The 22607-nt window shown below is 40.1% G+C and overlaps 1 protein-coding gene across 13 annotated transcripts in view; it reads right to left on the bottom strand.

The window, feature by feature from the left end:
* LOC114002181 (SLX4 interacting protein) overlaps nt 1-22607 on the bottom strand; it is an 82363-nt gene that overhangs the window by 13613 nt on the left and 46143 nt on the right. For all 13 annotated transcript variants that reach the window (XR_005566673.1, XR_005566676.1, XR_005566674.1 and 10 more), the window contains 3 exons: nt 15066-15143; nt 13141-13229; nt 745-854 (listed from right to left, as the gene is read on the bottom strand). Coding sequence is in view for 9 of the 13 variants with exons in the window: in XM_039389865.1 (XP_039245799.1) it covers nt 745-854; nt 13141-13229; nt 15066-15143 (277 nt within the window). In the remaining 4 variants the exon portion in view is untranslated. The remainder of the gene's footprint in view (nt 1-744; nt 855-13140; nt 13230-15065; nt 15144-22607) is intronic.

The following is a 22607-nucleotide window of genomic DNA, read 5'->3' as shown; positions in this document are numbered from 1 at the left end:
TGTATAGCTACAGGACAGAGGGGGCTGGCAGGGAGAGGCACTGAGTGTGTCTCTGTGTGAGAGCTTCTAATCTCTATTTTAGAATGTTCCTCTGGAATTTTTCCCAGGCCATTTCAAAGCGTTACTTCGGAGTTAACCACTACTCATCTGGTATCAAGGTCGCTCATCTGGGAAGGACTTAGTTAATGCAAGTAGATGATATTCTAAAAGGAATTATACAGGAAAATGGGATCACAAGGGACCTGATGGAGTGTCAGTACATAAGCACCCCTTGGCAGTGTGTTACCCACAAACCCAGATTTCACACAGGCCATAAGATCAACTTTAAGCCCAAGCACTGAGGCTGCATTTTGAGTCTAAAAATGTCACTTTAACTGTGACCAATGGTCCAGTTTCTCAAAATGAACAAAACAATACATCTGCAAAGTGTTTTTCACCAGATTCAAGCATCACATATTTATTTTGGCTCAGAGCTTCATTCAAGGAAAAAAACAGCCTGTTTTGATTCTGCCCAGCGCTATGTGAGATATCTATGTGGGTTGTAAGAGCTTTCTCCATGCTGTAAAAACTGCAACAATCATTTTATGTGCTTATCCCCACTAGAGTAGTAGTCTCTTGGTAATTTAAAACAATCTTTTTGTAAAACAGTTTGTATTATTTGAAATTTTATTACATAGGCTAGATCCTACCAACCCAAATTTTACCCATTATAAATTCAAAAGCTTAGAAAGAATAGTGACATACATTCTTTTCAGGATGTCTTGCTTTATTTGTTCATTCAGACTGATCTTAAGCTCCTTGTTCTCAGTAGATTCAGTAAAATATTCAGATGCCCCACTGGAAAGTTCTTCTTTCTGCTCCAAAAGAAAACACAGGTTTAAAACATGACACATCAAGCTATGATTATTCAACAGAAAACTCCACTTCTAATACTAAGACTTACAGCTGTTCTTTATTATTTTGATCTGAGCAGTCTAAGAGAAACAATTATTTTTAATCTTTTAATATTTGGGAGTCTAGTCAGCTCCCTCCCCTTTCAGACTCCCGACCAACATATTTCATATGCTAAAATACACCACAAACAAACAGGACTGCAATGTAAAGGATGGAGCTTTCCAAACCAGCCTGAGGAAACTGCTGGCAAATATTTGACATCTTTGTGGCTCAAACTGTGACAAATGCCAGGAATCTCTCTTGCAGACAGGAGCATGTTTGTCAGTCAGATTTTTTTCTGAAGAGACTGACTGGCGCAGTGGTCTCTACGCTTATTCTCCGAGGAATTCCCAGAGCTTTCCATACTTAGGAAAAACACACAGAGTGGTATTCGCTCCCTGAAGAAGGCAAGGGTTAAAACTTTTAATTCTAACATTTAAACTCCCAGATTGTAGTGGTTGGCTACTACAGGACAACAGGGGAATTCTTTCTGGTCTCAGCTAACAGCAGCACCATGGTTTTACATAATACGAGGTTGGGGCGAGCGGGAGGGAAGGAAAATGCTCTTTTTCTTCAAGCTGTGAGCATTTCCTTTCACAATGAAACAATCTCCATCAGAGAAAGGCCATTTGCTGACTTCACTATTAACTACCACATACTCCAAAAAAGTATTATCTCCCAGGCTATGGAGGAGAGGGGAAAAAAAGTGGTAAAGGCAAGAAGAGAAGAGGCTTTGTGCATCTCCTTGGCTTTGACAGCACTTTTCTCCATCAGCCTGAATGAGGCAGCCTCTGACAGGGGCTCAGCAAACACAGGGAGGGCTTATTTAGCCCATTCCTTGCTCTGTGCCATGAAAAGAACACACTGGAACCAGGTGGTATGGAAGAACCTGTGGAGGCACAAAGCCAAAGCCTGTACACCACTCCTGCCTGGAAAATGCCTCAAGGAACCTGTCACTTAGGGGAGATTAAGCCCTGCCCATTTTTATTTCTGTTTTAAAGGAGATGGGGGAAACCTCCATGCTCTTTCCAGAAGAAATAGCCAGTGAAAACAGCTTCCTCTTTTGTAAACAGGAGGGTAGTCAGGCAAAGAAATAAAGTCATTTCGGCACTTAAAACTACAGCTGTTCCGAGGCTCCTTTCAGAGGCAAATCACGAAAATGTGTGCGTGTGTATTGAGAGCTGCATCAAGTGCTGTCCACTAATGGTGCAAGGAGTGTGTTTACAGCAGGCAGAAAACGCATGGGACTTACCTGCAACGTGATTTCAACCCCAGAAATCAAGCTTAACTAGTTTAATCTGAGGCATTAATTGCTGCTTCTATTCTTGTTACAGGTAGATTCCCCTAATTTGACTAAATACGTTTTTGTACTTTGTAAACTATTAAAGACTGGAATATTATTAAGATACTCAAGAGTTTTGCTAATTTGAAGACAGACTGCAAAGCCTGAAGAAACTATTCTGATTTCCAGTAACAGTCACACAACTTGGACTGAAGGCTCTTGCACAATCCTCCTGCATCAAAGCAGCTGGAGAGCACCGACACTTGGACAGGGAGCAGGAGCCCAGGCAGAAGCATTTGAGTTTCTGCTGTAAGGTGAATTCTGTTAAACCTTCTTCAGTCCTCAACACAGCCAACTGTGCCAGGATCCCCAGCCCACTAAGGGAATCCTTGCACATGTGGAAAGTGGCACTTGCTCCAAAGCCCAGGGGAGAACTGGGGGCAATTCCTGTCCACACTCACTCCTGCAGATCAGCAACAAACCTCGGTTCTAACTTGTATCTGATCTGAAGCAGAGTGGGAAGAGCAGACCCTGGAGACAGGCAAAGGTGACCAAGTCTTTAACCTGTGAGTTAAGTCAGGCTGGAGTGAACACTCCAGAGGTGAAGGACTAACACATTCCCTCACCATGCTATCATCAACCTTCTGTTTTGCTTTCAAATACCTTATCGCACAAAGCGGTGACAGAAAAGGGTTAAGGCATCAAAAAAAATTAAAAATCAGAATGATTTATATGTGAAACACTTCTGAACATGCCCTCTAAGTACAGTAGATTTTCCCCTCGGAACCACACCCTGTAAGTGCTGTATTTTGAGAGCTGAACAATTAACATAAGGCATATGAGTCAGTCTTTGAAAGACTCTGTGGGAACCAGAGAGCCTTTTGCTATTAGGAGTGATGTAAACTCCCTAAGGCTGGAATAAGTCCACAATAGAAGGCAGAGAGAGTCATAAATAACAACAATGGGCACTCCATATACTACTAAGACACTCAGCCATTATTGGTGATACTTCCTTTATTTTCTTTATTAGACTTAATAATTTTAGTTAATTAAAAAAAGAAAAAAATCTCTCTCTGTTTTGGGAATACTATTTATTTCCTATGGGAACTTCAGGACTTGTTAAAGAAATAAAAAAAAGCTAATCTGCTCTCATCCTGTCTAGTAATCCCAAATTCCTTTTAGGCAGTGAAATAATTAAAGAAAAATATTCCAGGCATAAAAGGGAGGACAGCAGAAGCAGACATCATATAAACAATGACACCATGACAGAGAAAAACGTCAAAGCACCGCCAGACTTGCGACTCGACTCTGAAAGAGCTGCAGGGAGTGGGATTGCTGCTAACAAATTAAAACCACATTTCTTGGCAAATTGTTAAAGACAGACATATTTACATTTGTATAGAGACTGGGTGGGCACAAAAGATTAAAATGCTTCTCTAGCCCTTGAACTGCCAAGTTCTATTAGAAATACGTGCTCTTAAAACCCCGGGGTAAGCTCGCTCCTTTTTGTCACTAAAACTCGGCAGAGAAGGGCCTGCAGAAGTGAGGCTGACCAAGTCTTACCAGCCATCCTGCTCATAACACTGGCCTCCCCAAACCTGATTTTTAAGATCCTTAGCACTTATCCAAAGAGAAGTCTGGGAGGAAAAACCCTGTATCGAGACCTAGAGAGAAACACGTCTGTTAGGCACACAACATACTTCATTTAAGGTTTATCAAACTGAAAATTCTTTTTCTTTTTTTTTTTTTTGGCTATCTCACTCAACTTACTACTCACTCACATTGAAAAAGAAATTCTCAAAAACGTAAAAGGGGTCACTGCCATCTCCAGCTCTCTCCAGGGCAGTTGAATTCAGCATTAAATACCTGTTAAAGAACTCCTCACGGATGGGCACTTGTGAGGAACCCTCACAACTCACTACCCTGAAGAAGAGTGAAAGGTTTTGGCCTTTTCAGCCTGACAATAAACTCATACAAATACTGATTATTTTTTTTTTCCAGTCTAAGGCTGGGTTGAAAGCAAACCTTCCAAACTGAACAATGCTGCCCCCCTTTCCTGCCTTCTCATTTGGTGTCATACTTTCTAGTTGTCTCTTACTCTTCTCAGTGGCACACACTTCTGTAGCAATGAAGTAACACTAAGGGATAAATAAATTTAATGTCTGGTTAACCAAAAAAAAACCCCAAAACAAACTACACTGTTTTTAAAACGCATTTATCAATGTGGCTCATCAAAAATACTCGGTAGAAAACATCAATGGGTTCAAGAAATCAAATTTTGTATCAGAGTGGCAAATGGGAGGGGACTATAAATGTAATAATGTAGACAAAATTATGAACTGAAGTATTATCCCAGGCACACACAGTAAAACTAAAATCAGTGAAATTAATAAGACAGAAACCCTTATTTAGGGGAGCTTTATGGAAGCTGGCAATTGCATGATTTCTTTAATGCCACTCTAAGCCATAGCCAGAGCTCCCCCATCAAAGATAACCTTTAGGTTTCAGAGGTGTCCTAACAGATGACTGGCAGATCAGAGAGGTCAGACAGGACTCCTGCCAATCTGATAAGCAAAAAAGGGCTCCTAAAGCAAGTGAGGAGGCTTGTGAGTGAAGGATGAATCAGATACTCTAATCTAACTGATAAAAAAGTGACAGAGACAGGACTTTGGGTCTCGTCTCCTGCCCTCTCCCATCCCACATGAAGGAAAAGCTTCCCACAGTTTCACAATGCAAATTTTTTGCATTTCCAATGTAGTGATGCATCTGTCCTGGCAGATGAACTGCAACCACATCATAAAACATTCACACAAGTTTTCCAAGTACAGAAATGGATCCTATTTTGAACCTGAAATCCAGTTCTTTGATCGGACTTGTGGAATATTGCTCTGCATTTTAAAGTTGACCGTCCTGCTCTAAATGTCAGTAAGTTCCCGTAAAAACCATGAAGGATCATTCCATGTTACACACTGGAGTACTTAGTTTTTTTCTTTGAAATAGGTATTTTTAAGGAATGCTGGTGGTTTTCAAAAATTCTCCAATTTCAATCTGGAAAAGAATGTAACAAGCAGAGCAAACTGCATTTCTCTGGAGGAGCAGAACTATTCAACTTACCCATGGCCTAGCATAGAAAGCAAAATCAAACTCCTGGATCCGTGCAGTCCTCATTATCTACTACCAGATTTCATTTGAATTAAGTTTTTGCTTGTCTGCACTGTTTAGTCCAAGGGTTGGCCCCATCTGTTACAAGCCCCTGTGATACACATTCCACTTTCTCAACCTACAAGGTGTGAACCCAAGTTTCTCACTTGATACATAAGTCCTGGCAACTCTAAACATTCCAAAGGTCCCCAAAGCATCATCAGATTAGCTCAAAGCATGTGACTTCTATGAGAAAAATGCCTCCTTCCTTTTGAAGTATTTGGTTCAGATTTTAATTGTATATTACATACAGCAGGAATCCCACACTACCCTGAATGTAAGAAATTCAGAGTTCTCTAGATTTGCATTTGAGCAGTTGCAAGAGAATAGAAAATAGAAAAATTCCTGCTGTAAATGGCATAGAACAAACAAAATCTGATACTCCACAAAACCTAAAGCTGCAGGGGGGGCCTTTTTAAAAAATCAGACCTATCTGTATCACAGAGAGCAAAAACACCCATCCCACTTTCTAAAGGCACAGAAGGTGCTCCCGAAACAACCGATTTATTTACATACCAAGGAGCACGTGACACATGCTGTGTGCATTTGCTTGAAGGCAAGAAGTGCTAAAATTAATGTTAAGTAATTGAGCTATTAATCATTCTGATTTTATATGCTGATGCTACAAGACTCAGATTCTATCTTCAGAGAAAGTGTCCACTGATAAGAAACGGAGGAACAGACAACAGCTTTTCAACCAAAATAACTTCTCTCAATGACACTGAAGAGAAATCTAAAGCATATTAATGGTGCAATTTTATTTTTTTTAAAGAAAATCAATGTCTCATAGGCAGGCAACTTAACTGAATTGAACTTTGCATTTGCCTTTCCAGATATAGTAAGGGTTATATGACATAAGGGTTATATGACATAAGAGAATACTACCTAGAGTACATGATGTACACAGGAACATGATTCATATACTTCAAACTTCATTACTGACAGAAAAAAAAATCTGGAAAAAATGTACAAATTTTAAAAACAAATATCTTTTTATGCAATGACAGTGTGCAATAACACAGGTCTTGGAATGAATAACTAATGCTCTTGATCTTGCTGGTTATACAGAGGCAAAATAGATAAAACAGGCAGAACTGCACAGCTCGGGAGACAAATAATGTTCAATAATTTAATGTTTTAACTTGGTTTCCAAAACAAACACCACTACCACCACTACCCCCAAGACCCTCAAGATTTCTGAGGTGATCTGTCCCTCCAATAACTTAAATCACTACAAATGTTCAACAATCCTGCCATAAACTTTACCATCATATATTTCAGCTTCCTAGTTAGTCAAGTTATGACCTTCCTCTTAGTTCTAAGAGGTTTCTGCTGAAAGTTGAGGAACAGATTGCTCTTTAAAACAATTTAAAAAAATTCTCTCAAATATTCTTTGTTCAACAGGAATATAATGAATTATTATCAAAGCCTGAAGTATTTTAAACCTTTCCAAGTCCTACAGCCATCACAGTCTTGCAGATGCAGTACAGCTAAAGAAAACCTTTAACTCACTGCAGCTTTAAACACAACCCCTGCCAGCCTTGCCCCTACCCCTCTGTCCTCTCCAAGTCTGCAGGGGAAGGAGCATCACTCAGTGCAAAGCACAGAATCAGCTCAAATCCACATGAACCACCAGCTTAAAGCTGTGACAGCAAGAGACTGAGAGGGGGGAGGAAAATGAGGGAGGTGGAAGGATGATGACAGATGATAATATCTTAAATAACCACAAGGCTTTGACAAATGAGGCCTTGTGAACGCAGCTAAGTAGTTGCATTTAAATCAACTGGAGCACTCATATAAGAAGCAACTACCAAAATCAGGCAAAGATTACTCAATTTGTCCCTGCTTTTTGAAGATTGCTTCATATGGAAATCATTTCATGTGCTTAATCTTTTATACTGCAGCTACAGGGACCATCTGTATTCCTGCTCTCCTTCACCTGGATTTTGCATAATGAGGTACATAATCTTTTATTGAAGATGTATTCCACTTACTTGTTGGCTTTAAGACAATGAGTATTACTTTTTATTTCATTCCATATATACTCTAATATTCTGTCTGCTTTTCCAATAAATAATGCTACAGAACAAAGGTTTTCAAATCAATTCCTTGCAGCAATATCTTGGCCTTTTTCCCTGTGATCACACAGTTAATTCACTCAGCAGTTGTTGAGCACTGCAATTGCTCTTTTCAGTAAGAATACTGTGCATTTATCAACAGATGATTTTCATTTACAGCCCTAATGCCCCTCTACCCAGCTCTGGGAGGTTTCTCTGAAACTCTCCACAGCCTTCTCCAGCCTTGGCTAATTGAAATAATTGTGTCAGATTTCATTCCATCATCTGTCCACTTCTCTGGATCATTAGCACAGCAAACAGCAGACAAGCCCTTAGACTTCTGCCATGCAGAAAATACATCAGTTTGGAAGCTATAAGAAGAAACTCAGGCAAGTTCAGACAAATCTCACTGAGGCAATTCACAGCATCACCACTCTCAGGTATCCTCCCTCCCCTTCTGCAGGAGGTTCCTGCCCCACTGCACAGCTGGCAGAGGGAGCACACACATGCCCCAGCTGCTCCCACCTGAATTCAGTGCACCAGCTTAAAATCCAGGGAAGTTTGGTGTGCGTGAATCCACAGGACTGTGACACACAGCAAGATGAGATGCAGGCACACAGCCCTTTTGGCAAAGCCTGCTGCAGGAGTGGTAATCTCCAAGGAGAGGCAGACAGCTGGGACAAAAGGGAATACTGTAAAGCTGCTGTAGCTTCTTTATGAGCGAGTGGAAGAGTTCAGGATCATTACTTTGAGATGCAGTTTCTCAAAGAGAGCAGCCTGGCGATTCAAGATAATTTAAAGCTACACTGACAGTGAAAGGGAAGTCTCACCCTTACCCAGCACATGGTCCTGCCAAGGATCAACACCGAAGGGATCAACACTCCAGGGACCAGCTGAAAGCGAGCCAGGCAAACAACAACAAAAAACCCAAACAAAACTCCCCTTGTTTTCAGAGGGATTATTGAATGAACCTATTAACCTGTTTCCCCACACCTGCCAGTACTGACAGACACTGAGGACAAGAATGCCTGGGGAAGAGGAGAGAAGGCAGGAGGGACTGCATGTTTCACTATCATCAGTCTTGCAGCAGCTTGAGTAGAACATGAGGGATGAGTAAAAAAAAACATGACAGAAGCTTGAAGTGTCAAAAGTGAAAACTCACCAAACCAATTCTTTGCCTGTTCCACTCTGTGGTATTTGGGTAGAGTTCATTAGTCTGCAGTTTCCCCTCTCTACCTTTTCAAAAAAAGGAATAAACCCTGTTTATAGTTACCAAACTACAGCTTAATACTGTTTTCCTCTATGTTTCCTATAATGACTGAAAAGAACTCAGAATATTATCTGAAATCACAAGGAAACACTTATAAAAGTTAAAAGGATAATGACATAAAAAGACCAGCAACAAGACAAATATTACAACAAGTGTAACATTAATGTGTGTTGTGGATGTTTTTTCCAAACCAGGGTGACTATCAGCTGCTACCTAAAGTGATGGTCCTGCTCCCCTCATCCAAATCCTCTCTGTGTGCTCCTCCAACATTTTTTTGCATCACAATTGGCAGCTGTGTGGGTACAGGATGAGTTGGTTCACTGAAGTGACAAGATGGAAAACTAATCCTCCAATAAAAACCAGAGGAACTTCACAAATAAATAATTTTCTGCTAGATCCAGTCAATGAACTAATTCATTCTCCACTGAAGAGTCACTTGGTCCATTGTAACCAGAAAGGAAAGGAATATGGAGCTGGAACTAGAGGGGATGTGGACTGACCTTTTCAGTAGTAGCCCACCATTACAGCAGCTTCACTGTGATATTTTAGACACACACACACAGTTCCATGCCAAGATTAGTACTCCCAGTGTGAATTGTGCAATTCTACTGCACAGCATTTCCTTCTTCCCCTACCCAATCTGATATCACTTCACAATAAGTCTTTAAAGTATTTAAGATAACTAAATTCCACATAAAGTCTTGTACTAATCTTTACAAATTGCTGCTATCTGAAAAAGAGCTTTCATTTTACCTTCCAATAGCCACACTATTCCAGCAGCATGAACTCCAGTGTTACAAGTCTCCTGTTAATTACAGTTAAGAGTTCATGTTTTCATGAAAGAACCAGAAGCCTCTTACCAGCATAATCAAACCCCCAGAAAATCCTGTCATTTATGGTCTTAAAAGTTTTAAGAAAGAGAATTGTCTAATGCTCCTGAAGTACATTACAATGACGCAGTTTATAAAATCAGACATGTATGAAGAACATTTTCTCTTTTATTTTTCTTTTTTTTCTCTCCTGGGCATTTAAAAGGCATTGGGCACATCTTCAGCAATTTTCTTTTCCTTGTGTACCTATGTGGGTTTTTTTGTTTGGTTTAGTTTGGGTTTTTTAAGAGCAATATTCTGTTGGAAAAGAATCTTTATTTTTGTATAATATTCTCTGCAACTTAACAAGGCTCAGTGGAAACATTGAGATCTCTTTAATAAAGACAGGATCTCCTACTCCCCCCTTTCTTTTCTGATTTCACATGAATGGTAATTTCAAATTTCCATTTCATCTCATCTTTAGTTTAACCTCCTTCATGCTTTCCCTTTAGTGCTTCCTCTCATAGACTCTGCTATAAAGCCAATGTGGTTATCAATGAATACTCCATTGTTAGCACATTTTCAAATGCTCATAAGCCATTCCACCCATTTCCATTTCCACTGTTTCTCCAGATAACCCATTTCCAATTTTCCATTTTAGCTCTCTACATAATAATCCTCGAGAAAACGTCGTCATTGACAAAGATGACTAAACTTTCCAGAGCTCTTATATATTTCCCTGGGTTTCCTCTTGTGCCATGTTCCCAAAACTGTCTTCTTTCTCAAGATAAAACTATTTAAGATTACAAGCACAGTTTGGTAAAACAGGTAACAATGGGTTTATGTTTAAACCCAGCATTAATCAGCCAGCCTATTCTTCCATCTTTTCCTTGAGACTTCCAATTTGCTTATGTAATTTCAATAACTTGCCATATTGTTTCTTTAATAGAGATTTCCCTCCTTCCAAAATGCTTATTACTGCCTGCAGTCTGATTTTTAAATATAACCCCAGATACGCCCATTTATAAATAGATTCTGGAAAATTACATATCAATAGATTTTCTTCGACTTTATTTCATCTCTGCTGCTTAGAAGTGCTCTCACATATTTTATTAGTTTATGCTCAAAGCTAATTTGACAGAGACTGTCTAATCTACCTTAACCTTAGTCTTACAGGAGGCATCACAGAAGGATTCAAATCGCTTCTCTCAGCAACTGATGCTGAGGTTTGTGCTCGTGAATATCTCAAAAGCAAACTAATTATGATCTTTCCTACAGTGCAAGACATAAAAATTACATTTCATAGCTGCTACATCCCCTGCAACTTATGGTTTAAGCACAGTCTGTTTCAGAGAATAGCCTAAAAAGCAGTGAAAAAGCAGAGAATAAAGGGCTGAAGATAGGTGAAGGAAGACAGCTGTGGTCAGTGTCTCAGGCTGACATAAAACTGGTTTCAAGTAATGGGAAAGTGGAGCATTGAGCTTGACTTAACACAGCTCAGGAATGAAAGCTTGACCCATGCCACAGAACAGCGTAAAGTCTAAAAATATAAATAATTGTTAAGTCTTGAGTAAGTCACCTGCACTGACATTGGGCAACACAAAAAAGTGACAAAGTCCCCGTTAATGTACAGTTAACTGCTTTTATAGAATAGAACTGGCCTTCAAAAGCAAGAGTGTGAGCTGATTAAACATTTAAAAGAACTTGCATCCAACACTGTGACATTATTCAAACCCAAACAACATACAGAAGAAAACAAAACACAGCCTCATTTTTAGCCCATGACAGAATAGGCTGGAGTGGATCGGCGGAAAGGTCTTCTGGGTGGTCTTTTGGAGTTCCAGCCTACTCACTGCAAACTGCACTTGGAAGAGCACACACACAAAGTGCAGATCCTTTGCCTTTACTTCTGGAGAGCCAAAAACTTGAAACTGCCTCTCAGTGGCAATCCAACACTCCTCCAGTTTGGCAAAGAACTGAACAGGGGTATATGACAAATTTGGTCCCACCATGCTGCAGGAATTCTGGACCTACAGAACAGTCTGGAGTGGACCCTTCAAGGAAGAGTGGTAAGAATCAACCAGATCCTCCAAAACATTTGCTGAGGCTCTGTTCCCATCTTACTAATCAGGTTCTTCAAATCAGGGAAGAGGCTTAGGGATAATTTGATCTTACTCCCTCCTCCCAACACACTGCACTGACCGTCCCAGCCAGGTCTGTGCACACATACTGCATCTGCAAGTAAAGCAAACTCCCAGACTTTATCATTGATTAGGTTATGATCCCACTAAGAGATTTATTTTTTTTTTAATATAAAAGTCTTAAAACTGATTTTTTAAACAACAAGGAGTTTTTCGTAGATCAAGATCAAGTTTTGAAATAGTAAAGCTAAAGCACATAATATTTTTCATTCTCCTTCTCCTTCCTACACAAAGTCACATCAAAGAAATTAAAGAAAACTCCTCAGCTTTCATTTTATGGAAAGATTAAAAATACCAAATGGGGGAATTGGATATCTCATAGGAGATACCTGAGAAAGAAAAAACCCCCCATAATTATTTCTCAGTCAAAATGCAGAGACAGAATTTCCTACTTCAAGCATTAAATAGTTTTCAAGACAATACTGAAAAAGTAACACTTTTCAAAATAGCAAAATACTTCTAGAGCAAGTAGATAATTATTTTCTGAGAGTATGAAAAACACTTGATTCTTTGGCATGGAAGGATAGGTACCAATCTAGGAATCAAGACAATAAAATCTGCATTTAGTGTTAGAAATACCAACACCCTGCCTGGTGTTAGAAAAAAATGAAGTTGAATGAGTAGAATAAGTAGAATAAACCCTTTTTTTTTTCTTTTTTCCAAGGGTCAACTATACTTTAATACATGTCAGATCAACTCCTAAAGCACAGCCAGAGCTCAGGGTGTAATTGTGACCCTCGGTGTGAGCCACAGGAGCAGCACCTGGGTCCGTGGGAGCACTCCTGACACAGCCAGCACTTAACTGCAGCATAACATTCCCGAGCCTTTGACCCTGACAAAGCCTGCAGGATGAAATATTTAAGGAGAATTGTTTATGGTATTTAACCACACACCAGTGCCTTTTCCTCCATAAATGTTTGGGGATTTTTGCTCCCAGCAGGGCCAGCACTGATCCGCTCGAGTTGTTCTGCAGAACAAGTGCTAAGAAAACACACAAGAGACCCATGGACATTACAAACCACTTCATTAGAATTCTGGAAAGTAAAATATTACCAGGACAAAGTACAAAGGGAAAAAAAAAAAAAAGATCCTTAAATCAAGGTGCTAATATTATACCTAAATCATTTAGCTTTCTAAATACATCTCTGAGCCTTATAAAAAAAAATAAACCTTTCTAAGCTAAAGCTTTCAAAAATTCCAATTTTTCTCTGCCTCAGGCTCACTGCAGGTTGTCCTCTTGAATAATCTGGCCCAACTGTTAATGTGGCTTTCTGGTTCTAAGATGACAGTCACAAATAGGTGAATAAATACATATATATATAAACAATCATCTTATCCCTATAAAAAAAAAAAAAACAGAAAATTTACAGAACTGTTCTGTACGTACCAATACATCATTTTCACCTGTCCAAGCACTTGGATCAAAGTCAAGTTTACTGACACAAACTATAAATTTCTCTGGAAACACACGCAGCTCTACACAAAAAGAATGGAAAAGAAGATTACAGAAATTATAATCATTTTCAAAGCCACACACAATGACATCATATAGACATGTTACTTTAGTAAACGAAATTATTTATATTTTTAAATTGCACATTAACTCATTTCATGCATCCCTTTAGCTTTTTACCTGCTCTCTTCAACATGCCATCCCCCCTTTCATTTTGTTTTTTTAAACCATTTAAAAAAAATCAATAAGAAGAGCAAATTGAGCTCCCAAGAGGACAGCCAAGGCTGCAAATTAGTCCACCTGCACCTCTGAACAGAAAAAACAGGCAGAACCAACAGACAAACAGTTCAATGATGGTTTTCTTTCTGTTCTGGTGATGTGTGTTTTCATCACAAAAGCTGTAAATTGTTTTTGTAACACAGCACAACATATTCAGTCAGGACTTGGCATCCCAGCTCCAGCTTCCACACTCTGACTGCAGAGATCTTTGAAGTCATTAAACAAATTAGGGAACTATCACCAAATTAGGTATTTTCCTCGGGATGACACGGTTTGTTCTGAACACAACAAAGTTTCTATTTACAAAGAATTAGCAATTGAAGGGTTCTCAGATTCCAACTGAGAGGCAAAGCTTTATTCAGTACCTGGCAATGCTATGGGAAGAGCACATTTTGCTGTCTGACATGTGAAACTGTTTCCAGATTAACATCTTCAGATTTTATATTTTCAGCTCTGCTTTTTTTTTTTTTGGTTGCTGGTTTTTGTTTTGTTTTCATACAAAGCGAGTTCATAATTTTGAAAGTTTGTTATACTTCAAACCCAAGCCATAACACCCTATCTTGTGGGACAAGAAAGAAACAAGGCTTGCAGAAAAAAACCATGAGGTTGATCTCATAGATTTTTTTGGTAGGATTGAAGAGTAGGGCAAGTTCATTCCAGTTAGACATTTTTGTTGTTACATTTTATAACAATCTCACCTGCTGGCTAACAAAATGAAAGTATCTTTGGGTATTCATTGATGCTTTAAACCAGTTCAAATTTAATACACAGCAAACAATGTAGATATTCCAATGCAGACACTCTGCTATTCTATTCTAACACGAGAATAGATGAATTATTTAAAGTCAACACTCCAATCTTTTCAATATGGACTTAGAAAACAACTAGTTGAAGACTGATTTAAACATTTATGAATATATTGAATTCCTATAAAAACAAGAAATCATTTAAAATTATCCACTCGAGTATTCAATATTTTTAAAGACACTTAATGTATTTTGCTTTCTTTTAACACAAAAGGGTCAACACAAAGGGCAATGATGGTCTTAGCTCCTTTGCACTGCTGTTGGCAGGACAGGACTGATATCACTTCCTTACAGAGCATCCTGGCTTGAGAAAACATGGAAAAAAATCTGGTCCAATGACATCACCTACACAGAGATTTTATAGCTCTGAGGTGAACAAGAGCCTTTCTTGCATCCACTTGCACTGCACCACTGATGTCACAAGACACTCCAGCAATAATGAAGTGATTCATGCTGCAACCTCTGCTTGATTCACCCTGCAGAGACTCAGGAAAACGCTGAGTCTCATCGTATTCACAGAATTTGGTGTGGTTGAGCTGATTACCCTGGGGCAAGGCATACAACAGATCTGAAATGGAATTAAAAAAAAAAAAAAAATCCAGCTTATCTTAAGAAACACTTCCCTTTTTTGTTGCTGTTGTTTTTAGGAAATGTTCTCTGAAAAAAACCCTGGATTTTGATTAAGTAGACCAAAATATCATGAAGTTTATGCTCTCTTTCTTCCTCCCAGGAATACAAAATTCTAAGTAACTCTGTAAGAAACCGATTTCTTACCACGATAACGCTTCCCTAAAGCACAACGGAGATTAACCCATCTCTTCATGAAGTAGGCAGTGATGTGGAGACTGTTGGCTGCAACATAAAGCAAAGGGGTAATATTAAGTATAATGGTATCTTGGGCATTCTGGTCTCACAGTGTTGCACATCTGCTAAGACAGGATTGAGAGAAAGCAGCAGCTCAAGAACACAAAGGAGAACGTAACTTTAATGGAATGATTTAAAAAAAACCTGCTGAATTCTCATACTGGAGTCTCAAGAAAATAACATCTGATACAAGGCAAAAATCTACAGAAACTATTAACCATTGAGTTCTGGAATCCAACCACATAAATAAATTTAAGTCAATGAATTATCAGAGTTGCCATCTGCTTGACAGCCCAGTGTCATGGCCACTATCCTGTTTTCATACATATTCTACACCAGTATTACAGATGCCCAATTTAGTCAACTGCCTTCTGGAGGAAGGTGACAAACTCAAAGCTCTAAAAAAACCCAAACATGGAAGGGCTTAATTATCTCCAGCTCCACTGAATTAGATGAGAAATGCAGATATTTGAAGCCCTCAGTATCTCCAAGTGGACAGGGCTGGCCTGGCTGATGCAGCAGATACCTGTAAGCTCCACAGAGGCTTCCTCAGCTTCTATTCCCGAGAATGACAGAAATCCTTGGGCACCAGGAGCGTAAGGAAAGGGCAGAAAGGATTATGTTACAGAGGAGAGACTGTCGGACTGTGGCTGAGGAAATTCAGCTTTTACTTTTGTTCCACTTAAATTCCCAAATGACCCTGGGTAAATCAGTTAGCACTTGATTCATCAAGGTATTTAGCAACCTGACTCCCGCTGAAAGGGGAAAAAACCGGCAACTGGGACTCGTCCTCCCCTTCTCTCCGTGCACCTCATTGAAAGGAAAGTGCAAAAGAGGGTTAGAGGTGTTTCCCTTAACTTGGATGGGGTTTACAAGACTTAAATTATTGCTGCTTCTAAGGCAGGCAGCTGCCCTTGGTGCGACTACCACACAAAAAGTAGAATGTTAAGTGCTACTGCTGTTCTTCTAACCTAACCATTTAAAAAGAAAGAAAGCTTGTTCCAGGCTCAATCTCTACTGAGCAAGTGCCAAGCAGGTCTCAGTTCTAGGTATAAGCCCCAAAATGCACATCCTCTGCTGCAGGGTCTGAAGCTCCCCATGGAGTGCTGTTTTCAGCATCACCCCTCATTAAGAACCACAGTTATTGATCACAATCAATCCCTTTGAAATTTATCAGCCATCTTTTTTCCCTTCCCCTCAGGAAGATACCCAAAATTTGACTTCCCTTTAGAGATCAAGTCAAGATGTGACAAGTTGAACCATCCCTCGAAAATGATGAGCACTAGAGAAAAATTTGGATGGAATCCATCAGCTTTATTAACTGTATGTTTATGAGAACAATTAAGGAAAATTACTTTTAGCTATTTCCAGTTTGGCATCTACAATTCTTTAACACTGCTAAGTCAAATCAAAGAATTTGCCCTATATATAAACAAGTTATTAGTGTGATAAAAGCATCCTCCACTGTGGCCTTGGAATGCTGAAAAAGTAACAATCCTAAAAGTACAACTTGGAAAACAAATCTTCAAACAGAGAGTAAATATTAAAAGTTTTTCTTCCCACCTCCATTTGTCTGTAATACTCCAAATGTATTTTTCTTGAGAGGAATTTGGAAAAATGTGAATCTTTGCTTTTCACAGGGAAAAGCAGCATACTTCACTCTGGCAATTCTTTTATGAATCAGTGACAGGTATATCTGTTCAGTTTTCTTGCTGTCCTGGTATTCTCTGAGAGGTTAAGTGTTTAATCATATCTGATTGACTGAGCAAAGTTTCAAATTCCTCTTAAAGGCCCTTGATTGAGTCAGCCACTGTTCTGTGGAAGATCACCCACCTCAGATCTGACAAATAAATAATTACCTAAGAGATCAAGACACCCATACACATTATTTTTGCAGCATCAGCTCAAGTCTGAAAGTCTTATAAAGCCTTCACAGGCAGTTGCACCTGAGCTAATAAGCTCAGCCCAGAGGGACCAACACTAGAAAATCATTTTAGTTTGCATGAATATTTACTACTTGGCTGAAAAGGCCCGAACAGACGATTTGCTGTTACTTGTTGCTAACCATGAGAAAATATTAAGATGCATTGTATTCAAGATACTTGTATTTTGAAAGTATCACAAAGCTCATCAAATGTTGTGAAACCCTCTTGTATGTGACACCTGATTTAATCCAGTCAGCTGGAGTTCACAAAACCTAGTTTTAAAGTTGTCAGAGTTACTGCAAAAACAATAAAACCAGTGATATCCTCTTTCAGCTTCCCTTAGGAGAAATATATTATCCGATTAACCACTCTGCTTCATGAAATAAAAAATAAAAAAATAAGCCCTGCAAGAACAACCCCATGCAACTTGCAGCTTTTTAAAGCTTCTACACAGTCACTCAGCATGAGTTTCATTCCTGACTGGTCCACCATCGATCCTAATCTTGGCTTATGGAGTGGGTTATGCTCCGGGGCCAGTGTGATCTCAGCAAGGACCAAAACCTGCTGTTCGTGATATCATGGAAGGAGGGACCAACTGACACACACCAAATGATCCATCACTAACTCCTTTTAAGCACCACCACAGAAGTTTGAACCTCAAGCTGCAGACAATTTTGCTTCGGGAGCGTAGAAAGTTCACAGATCTTGGGCTCAGCAAACCCAGTTGGCTCAATCTTTAACTTCCTCCTCACCATGCAACACCGACAAACCTCCATTTGTAGATTACCAGAAAAGGAAATAAAATTGTATTTAGTGATGTGGAAGGTTTTTTTCTTTCTTACTTCAAAACTGTGCACCTAAATGATCAGATTCCAAAAAGAAACAAGGAAAACAAAACCAGCAACACAACAAAACAACCAAAAACCCTCAAACCCTATGAAATAAACAGACACCAAAATCCAAAATATGACTGGACAGAGGAGGTTCTAGAGAAGCCACAGTTGAGTTCCAGCTGCAACAGGCCCCTGTGAGGGCTGCCTTGGGCGGGAACAGGAATTTGCCCTGTTTGTTGTGTTTCGTGGTCCCACGACACCAAGAGGAAACATCAGACACCAGCTCTTTACTGTGAGACTCTCCAGCAGCACTTGTTTTCCAAAGGAATCCCAGCCAAGCTGACTGGAGCTTCCAGAAGCTGCCAAGAGGCTGCTGTGGTGCAGAGTGGAGCGGTGGGAAGCCCTCTCCCACGGCTCTTACAGACCATTCCTCCGGGAGCCTGGGAAAACGCCTCCGAGCGCTGAGGGATCTGGAGCAGCCTGGCAGGTGTTCCCTCCCCACCACGGTCTGGCACCTGCCTGGCTCTGGAGTTCTCTCAAGTCTTCTCCAAAGCCACAGCACAAGGCTGAGAAGGATGGCTGACCCCCCCAAACATTCCCATCTCTCCCAGGCACCTATTTCTCATCGCACAGGATTTTTACACCCTCTTTAAAAATACAGCAATTTTCTCTCCCAGCCCAGACGTTTCACATTTCTGACAGGTTGCAGTGGATTAGGACTGACTCCACATTTGGAAAGTAACAACAAAATCAACCATTGCAACCCACATATTAAAAATATAAAAGGATAAATTTCTTATGTTACCATGTGAAAGTAAATACACGGCTGTATTAGACTTTCTGAAACACTATATTGTACATTAAAAAAAAAAATCTACACTTAGCTCATGCTAGATTAATTTTTCCACACAGATTAGGCTATACTAGTAATAATGTTTACAGTATATAGAGCTTTTCATCTTCAAAGTGCTCCACAGACGTATTATTACACTGCTTTTTAGCACTCACATTTCTCCACTTAGAATTATTCACCACAAAATCAAAAGTCCTGATCATTTGTAAACAAAACAAAACCCAAACATTTTATTCTAAACCTACTGTTGATCCTGTAGCTTTTCTTCCCCAAAACAAAAGGTCCACGTGCTCCAGAGGAGGTTGCCATTTCTATTTTAGAAGAGATTCAAAAGCAAACGTTGGCACATAATTTTAAGGCCAAGTCTAGTATAGACCAGGACAGCAGATGCAAGACTTCAGATATAAAAAGCTGTTGAGTCTTCCTGAGCCTTTTTTGGGATCCACTTCATATTTAATAACAAGAAGCATCTTCACCCAGTTCAAGGTTTTATACACACCAAAGAGTGGGTTTCAGAACATCTGAAACAGCTCAGGATGGCATCCATTCTTTCCATCCAGTCTGCCTTCAGTTCAAAGAAAGCAATTAACACAAGTACACAGGGAAACGTGTACTGATCATCATAAAATAAAGCCCATCAACATTTTTTTTTTTTAAAAACTAAGAAAAAACATCCAGGCCATCAAATTTATATACATAAAGAATGAACAAAAAACAGTCCTCGGGTGTAGTATTGAGTGGGTATTGCTGCAGGGTCTGGCCTTGCAAACTCTTATACCTGCAAATAAATTCAGTGATATAATTTGCCTCTTTTTCCAGGGTGCCTTCCAGTAGCTTAAACCAAGAGCAGACAAAACCAGATTACTGATTTTTTTTTTCACCTTACTCTTCCATAATATTTTAGTATCAGTGCTGCTGTTCTGAACACAGGCCAGTCACCAACCCAAATAGGGGAGAAATCCATCCCACCAAGGACCTGGGGATGAGATTAAGTTCCTACCAGGGACTAAGGTCCCTGACAAGAAAACAAACCTTTCAAGGAGTCTGATCAGGAGAGGATGGGATGGGATAAGCCCAGCAGAATCCTCTCTGCTACCAGAGCCTTGGGAGCTGGACACAGCACACAGTCTAAACCACTGAGAATATGAGCCATTAAAAGGAAAACTGGGCTGAGCCATTCCGTGAAATCCAAGAGTAGGGTTGTAGGGCTCTCCTCTAGCAGGAGAGGTGAGGAATTCACTGCAAAATCAAAACTATACCAGCCAAACTGGATCCAGGATAAGGCATTTCTTAGCCTGGCTGTCATCACTGTTCCGGAGGAGAGAATGGAGGAGAAAAGCACGTCTGAGACCATCTGGCTGCAAGATGACAAATGCCCCTGATGGAGGTCCTGAGACACACCAGCTCTGGAGGAAAAATACCATCTTCCCCTCACTGACACTTGAGGGTGGAGAGGCAGGCTGATCCAGCCCTGGAAAACCCAGTCTGTCCATAGCCATTCCTAACATACAAGCAGAAGAGCCAGCACCACCTGCTACTGCATCCAGGGAGACCAATGTAGAGCAGCAGATTTGATGGTCAGAGCACCTTTACCACAGACAACTGTTCTCTAACAGGAGACAAGATCTGATTTCACCCTTTTGTTGATCTCAGACTCAATAACCACATTATTAATTGCATGTGACGGGCTTTAACACAGGAACTGAAAGCTATTTAGAAATCCTCCCTGTTTTGAACATATAAACTGTATTCCAGAGAAAGCCACGTGCCTGGACTTCTTTAACCACTGGAATGAGCACAACAACCAAGAGAAAGGCTGAGAAAGGCATCTGTTGTTTCCAGCCCAAAGGCAGAGAGAATGAGAAAACAAAGCCTGTGGTAAACACTGTCTGACAAGTCAGCAGCACAGGAGAAGCCAAAGTCTCTTCCAAGTGTCTGTACTGTGATGGAGCAGCTCAGTTAAACTGCCTGATGGCACATTTGCACACCAAGCCAAGTATCTCCCAAAAACTGGCCAGATAAAGCTGTACCCAAATGGAACAATCACTGAATTCCTCACAGTGATAAAAGTAAGGCAGATTCTACCTAGAACGAGACACAGACACTGTGACAGTCCCAAGTTTGACTCACAGGGCACTAGGAAAAGCAGAATACAGCACATCCATCTTCCAAAAAGTATGTCCTTTCAGCCTAACTGTCTCTGTCATTTTTCCTTGAGGAAACCTATGAGCTCCAGGAATTTTTTTTGATGCCGTGAAATACCTGAAATGGAGGACTTTGTATTTTCAGTGTCAGGAATCTCTACAAAGCAAAGTCTCTTAGAGCACAAAAACTCAACCAAACTGTGGAAATGAGCCTCTCAGAATTTACCAAATGTGACTGGTTCATTAGAACAACATAATTGTGGGTTCCAACACCACGATGCTGATAGATTTTCAAATAAAGTCAATCAGCCCTTTCACAGGTCTCCAACTCTATTTTTTTTCCCCCGGCAATAAGAAATAACTTCTGCAAGAGAGAAAAAAGGTTTTAACCCTAAAGCTCCCACAGCTGCCATGACTTTCATCTTCTACCACTAACAAGGGTCACTGTAAGTGTCAGGAATGCATTGTGTCACAGGGCTACAAAACCTCTGGGCCTGGTGAAAAAAGCCCCACCGGAGACATGACGGGAGAGAATGAGAGGGAATAAAAAGTCAGTAGTAGGTTCTTCAGCAGAACATGTGGCATGAACATGAAAAGGTGGTTTCTTCAAAGCTGATCTTGATATATGGTAACCACAAGTGTCCTTGTCTGTCTTTTTTTTATTTCTAATTTTTTTTTGAGGACTCCTGTTAGCAGAGCCCAGTGGAGCTAAGACGTGGACGTGGACGGTCATGACTCCTCTTCTACCCTATCATCTAGAGGACACTTCAAAAGAGAGTCAGCTCTTAGAGACAAGTGTGGACTTGAACCAGCGCTTTCATGCTGGTTTCTGAATAAAGCAATTTGTGCCAGAGTTCGTGGGGTTTTGTCTTTTCACACAACAGACTCTTGTTAGATTTGTAACAACTCGGAATAGAAGGAAACTCTGGGGCACAGCAAATAGGTGGAAAGTCACCACAATGGAGCCTTGTGTATTTTCTCTCTTTAAATGCTGGCAAATAGTCCACAATTAAGTCAGCTGCTGAAAGGCTCTATTTCCAAGTAAGTCTCTACCTCCTTCTGCTCTCACAAGCTCTGATGCAAAGAGGACATCACCAAGAACAACCATGACTGTGATTATCTGCTCAGCGCCACCAGCTCAGCTCTGGCTGTGGTGCAAAGAGCTGGAGACTGACTGCAAAATGGTTTGGAAAAAACCCACTCATTTTGGCTCACTGAGAACACTGTGCTGTAAGGGACCACCTGAATCCCACAGGTCAGCAGCCTGCATTTCTGACATCAGTGTAACAGATGCCAAGGGCAAAAAGTACATAGAACATCCCCTTTCTCAGTATAAAACATCAAATTTAAGGTTTTTTATACAAAAGACCAAATCACACAATCCTGTCTCATGCCATAGAAGAGAACAGAGAGGCATTGCCCATACCCTATGACCCATGTGTGCACATAAAAAACCCTTCAACAAACTAAATATCTTAATTAAAAGAATAAGAGAAATATTCAGTAAACAAATACAGGATTGCCACTTTCTATCCTCTTTAAAGCAAGTTTTGACACTTAGACATGGGTTTGTATAGTGAATATTTCCCAGGGAGGATGTTTCTCCCTGAGTATGTGTCATTTGCTCTGCATTAGAACACCTCTGATCTGTCTGAAGTTGATGGAAAACATCAATTTCTAAGCCCACAACACACAGT

This window comes from Pipra filicauda, unplaced genomic scaffold (genome assembly GCF_003945595.2).
Source record: "Pipra filicauda isolate LSUMZ 115617 unplaced genomic scaffold, ASM394559v2 scaffold77_size3566232_pilon, whole genome shotgun sequence".
Lineage (NCBI taxonomy): Eukaryota > Metazoa > Chordata > Aves > Passeriformes > Pipridae > Pipra > Pipra filicauda.
The sequence above is the reverse complement of the archived record's forward strand: the minus strand, read 5'-3'. Positions and strand labels throughout refer to the sequence as shown.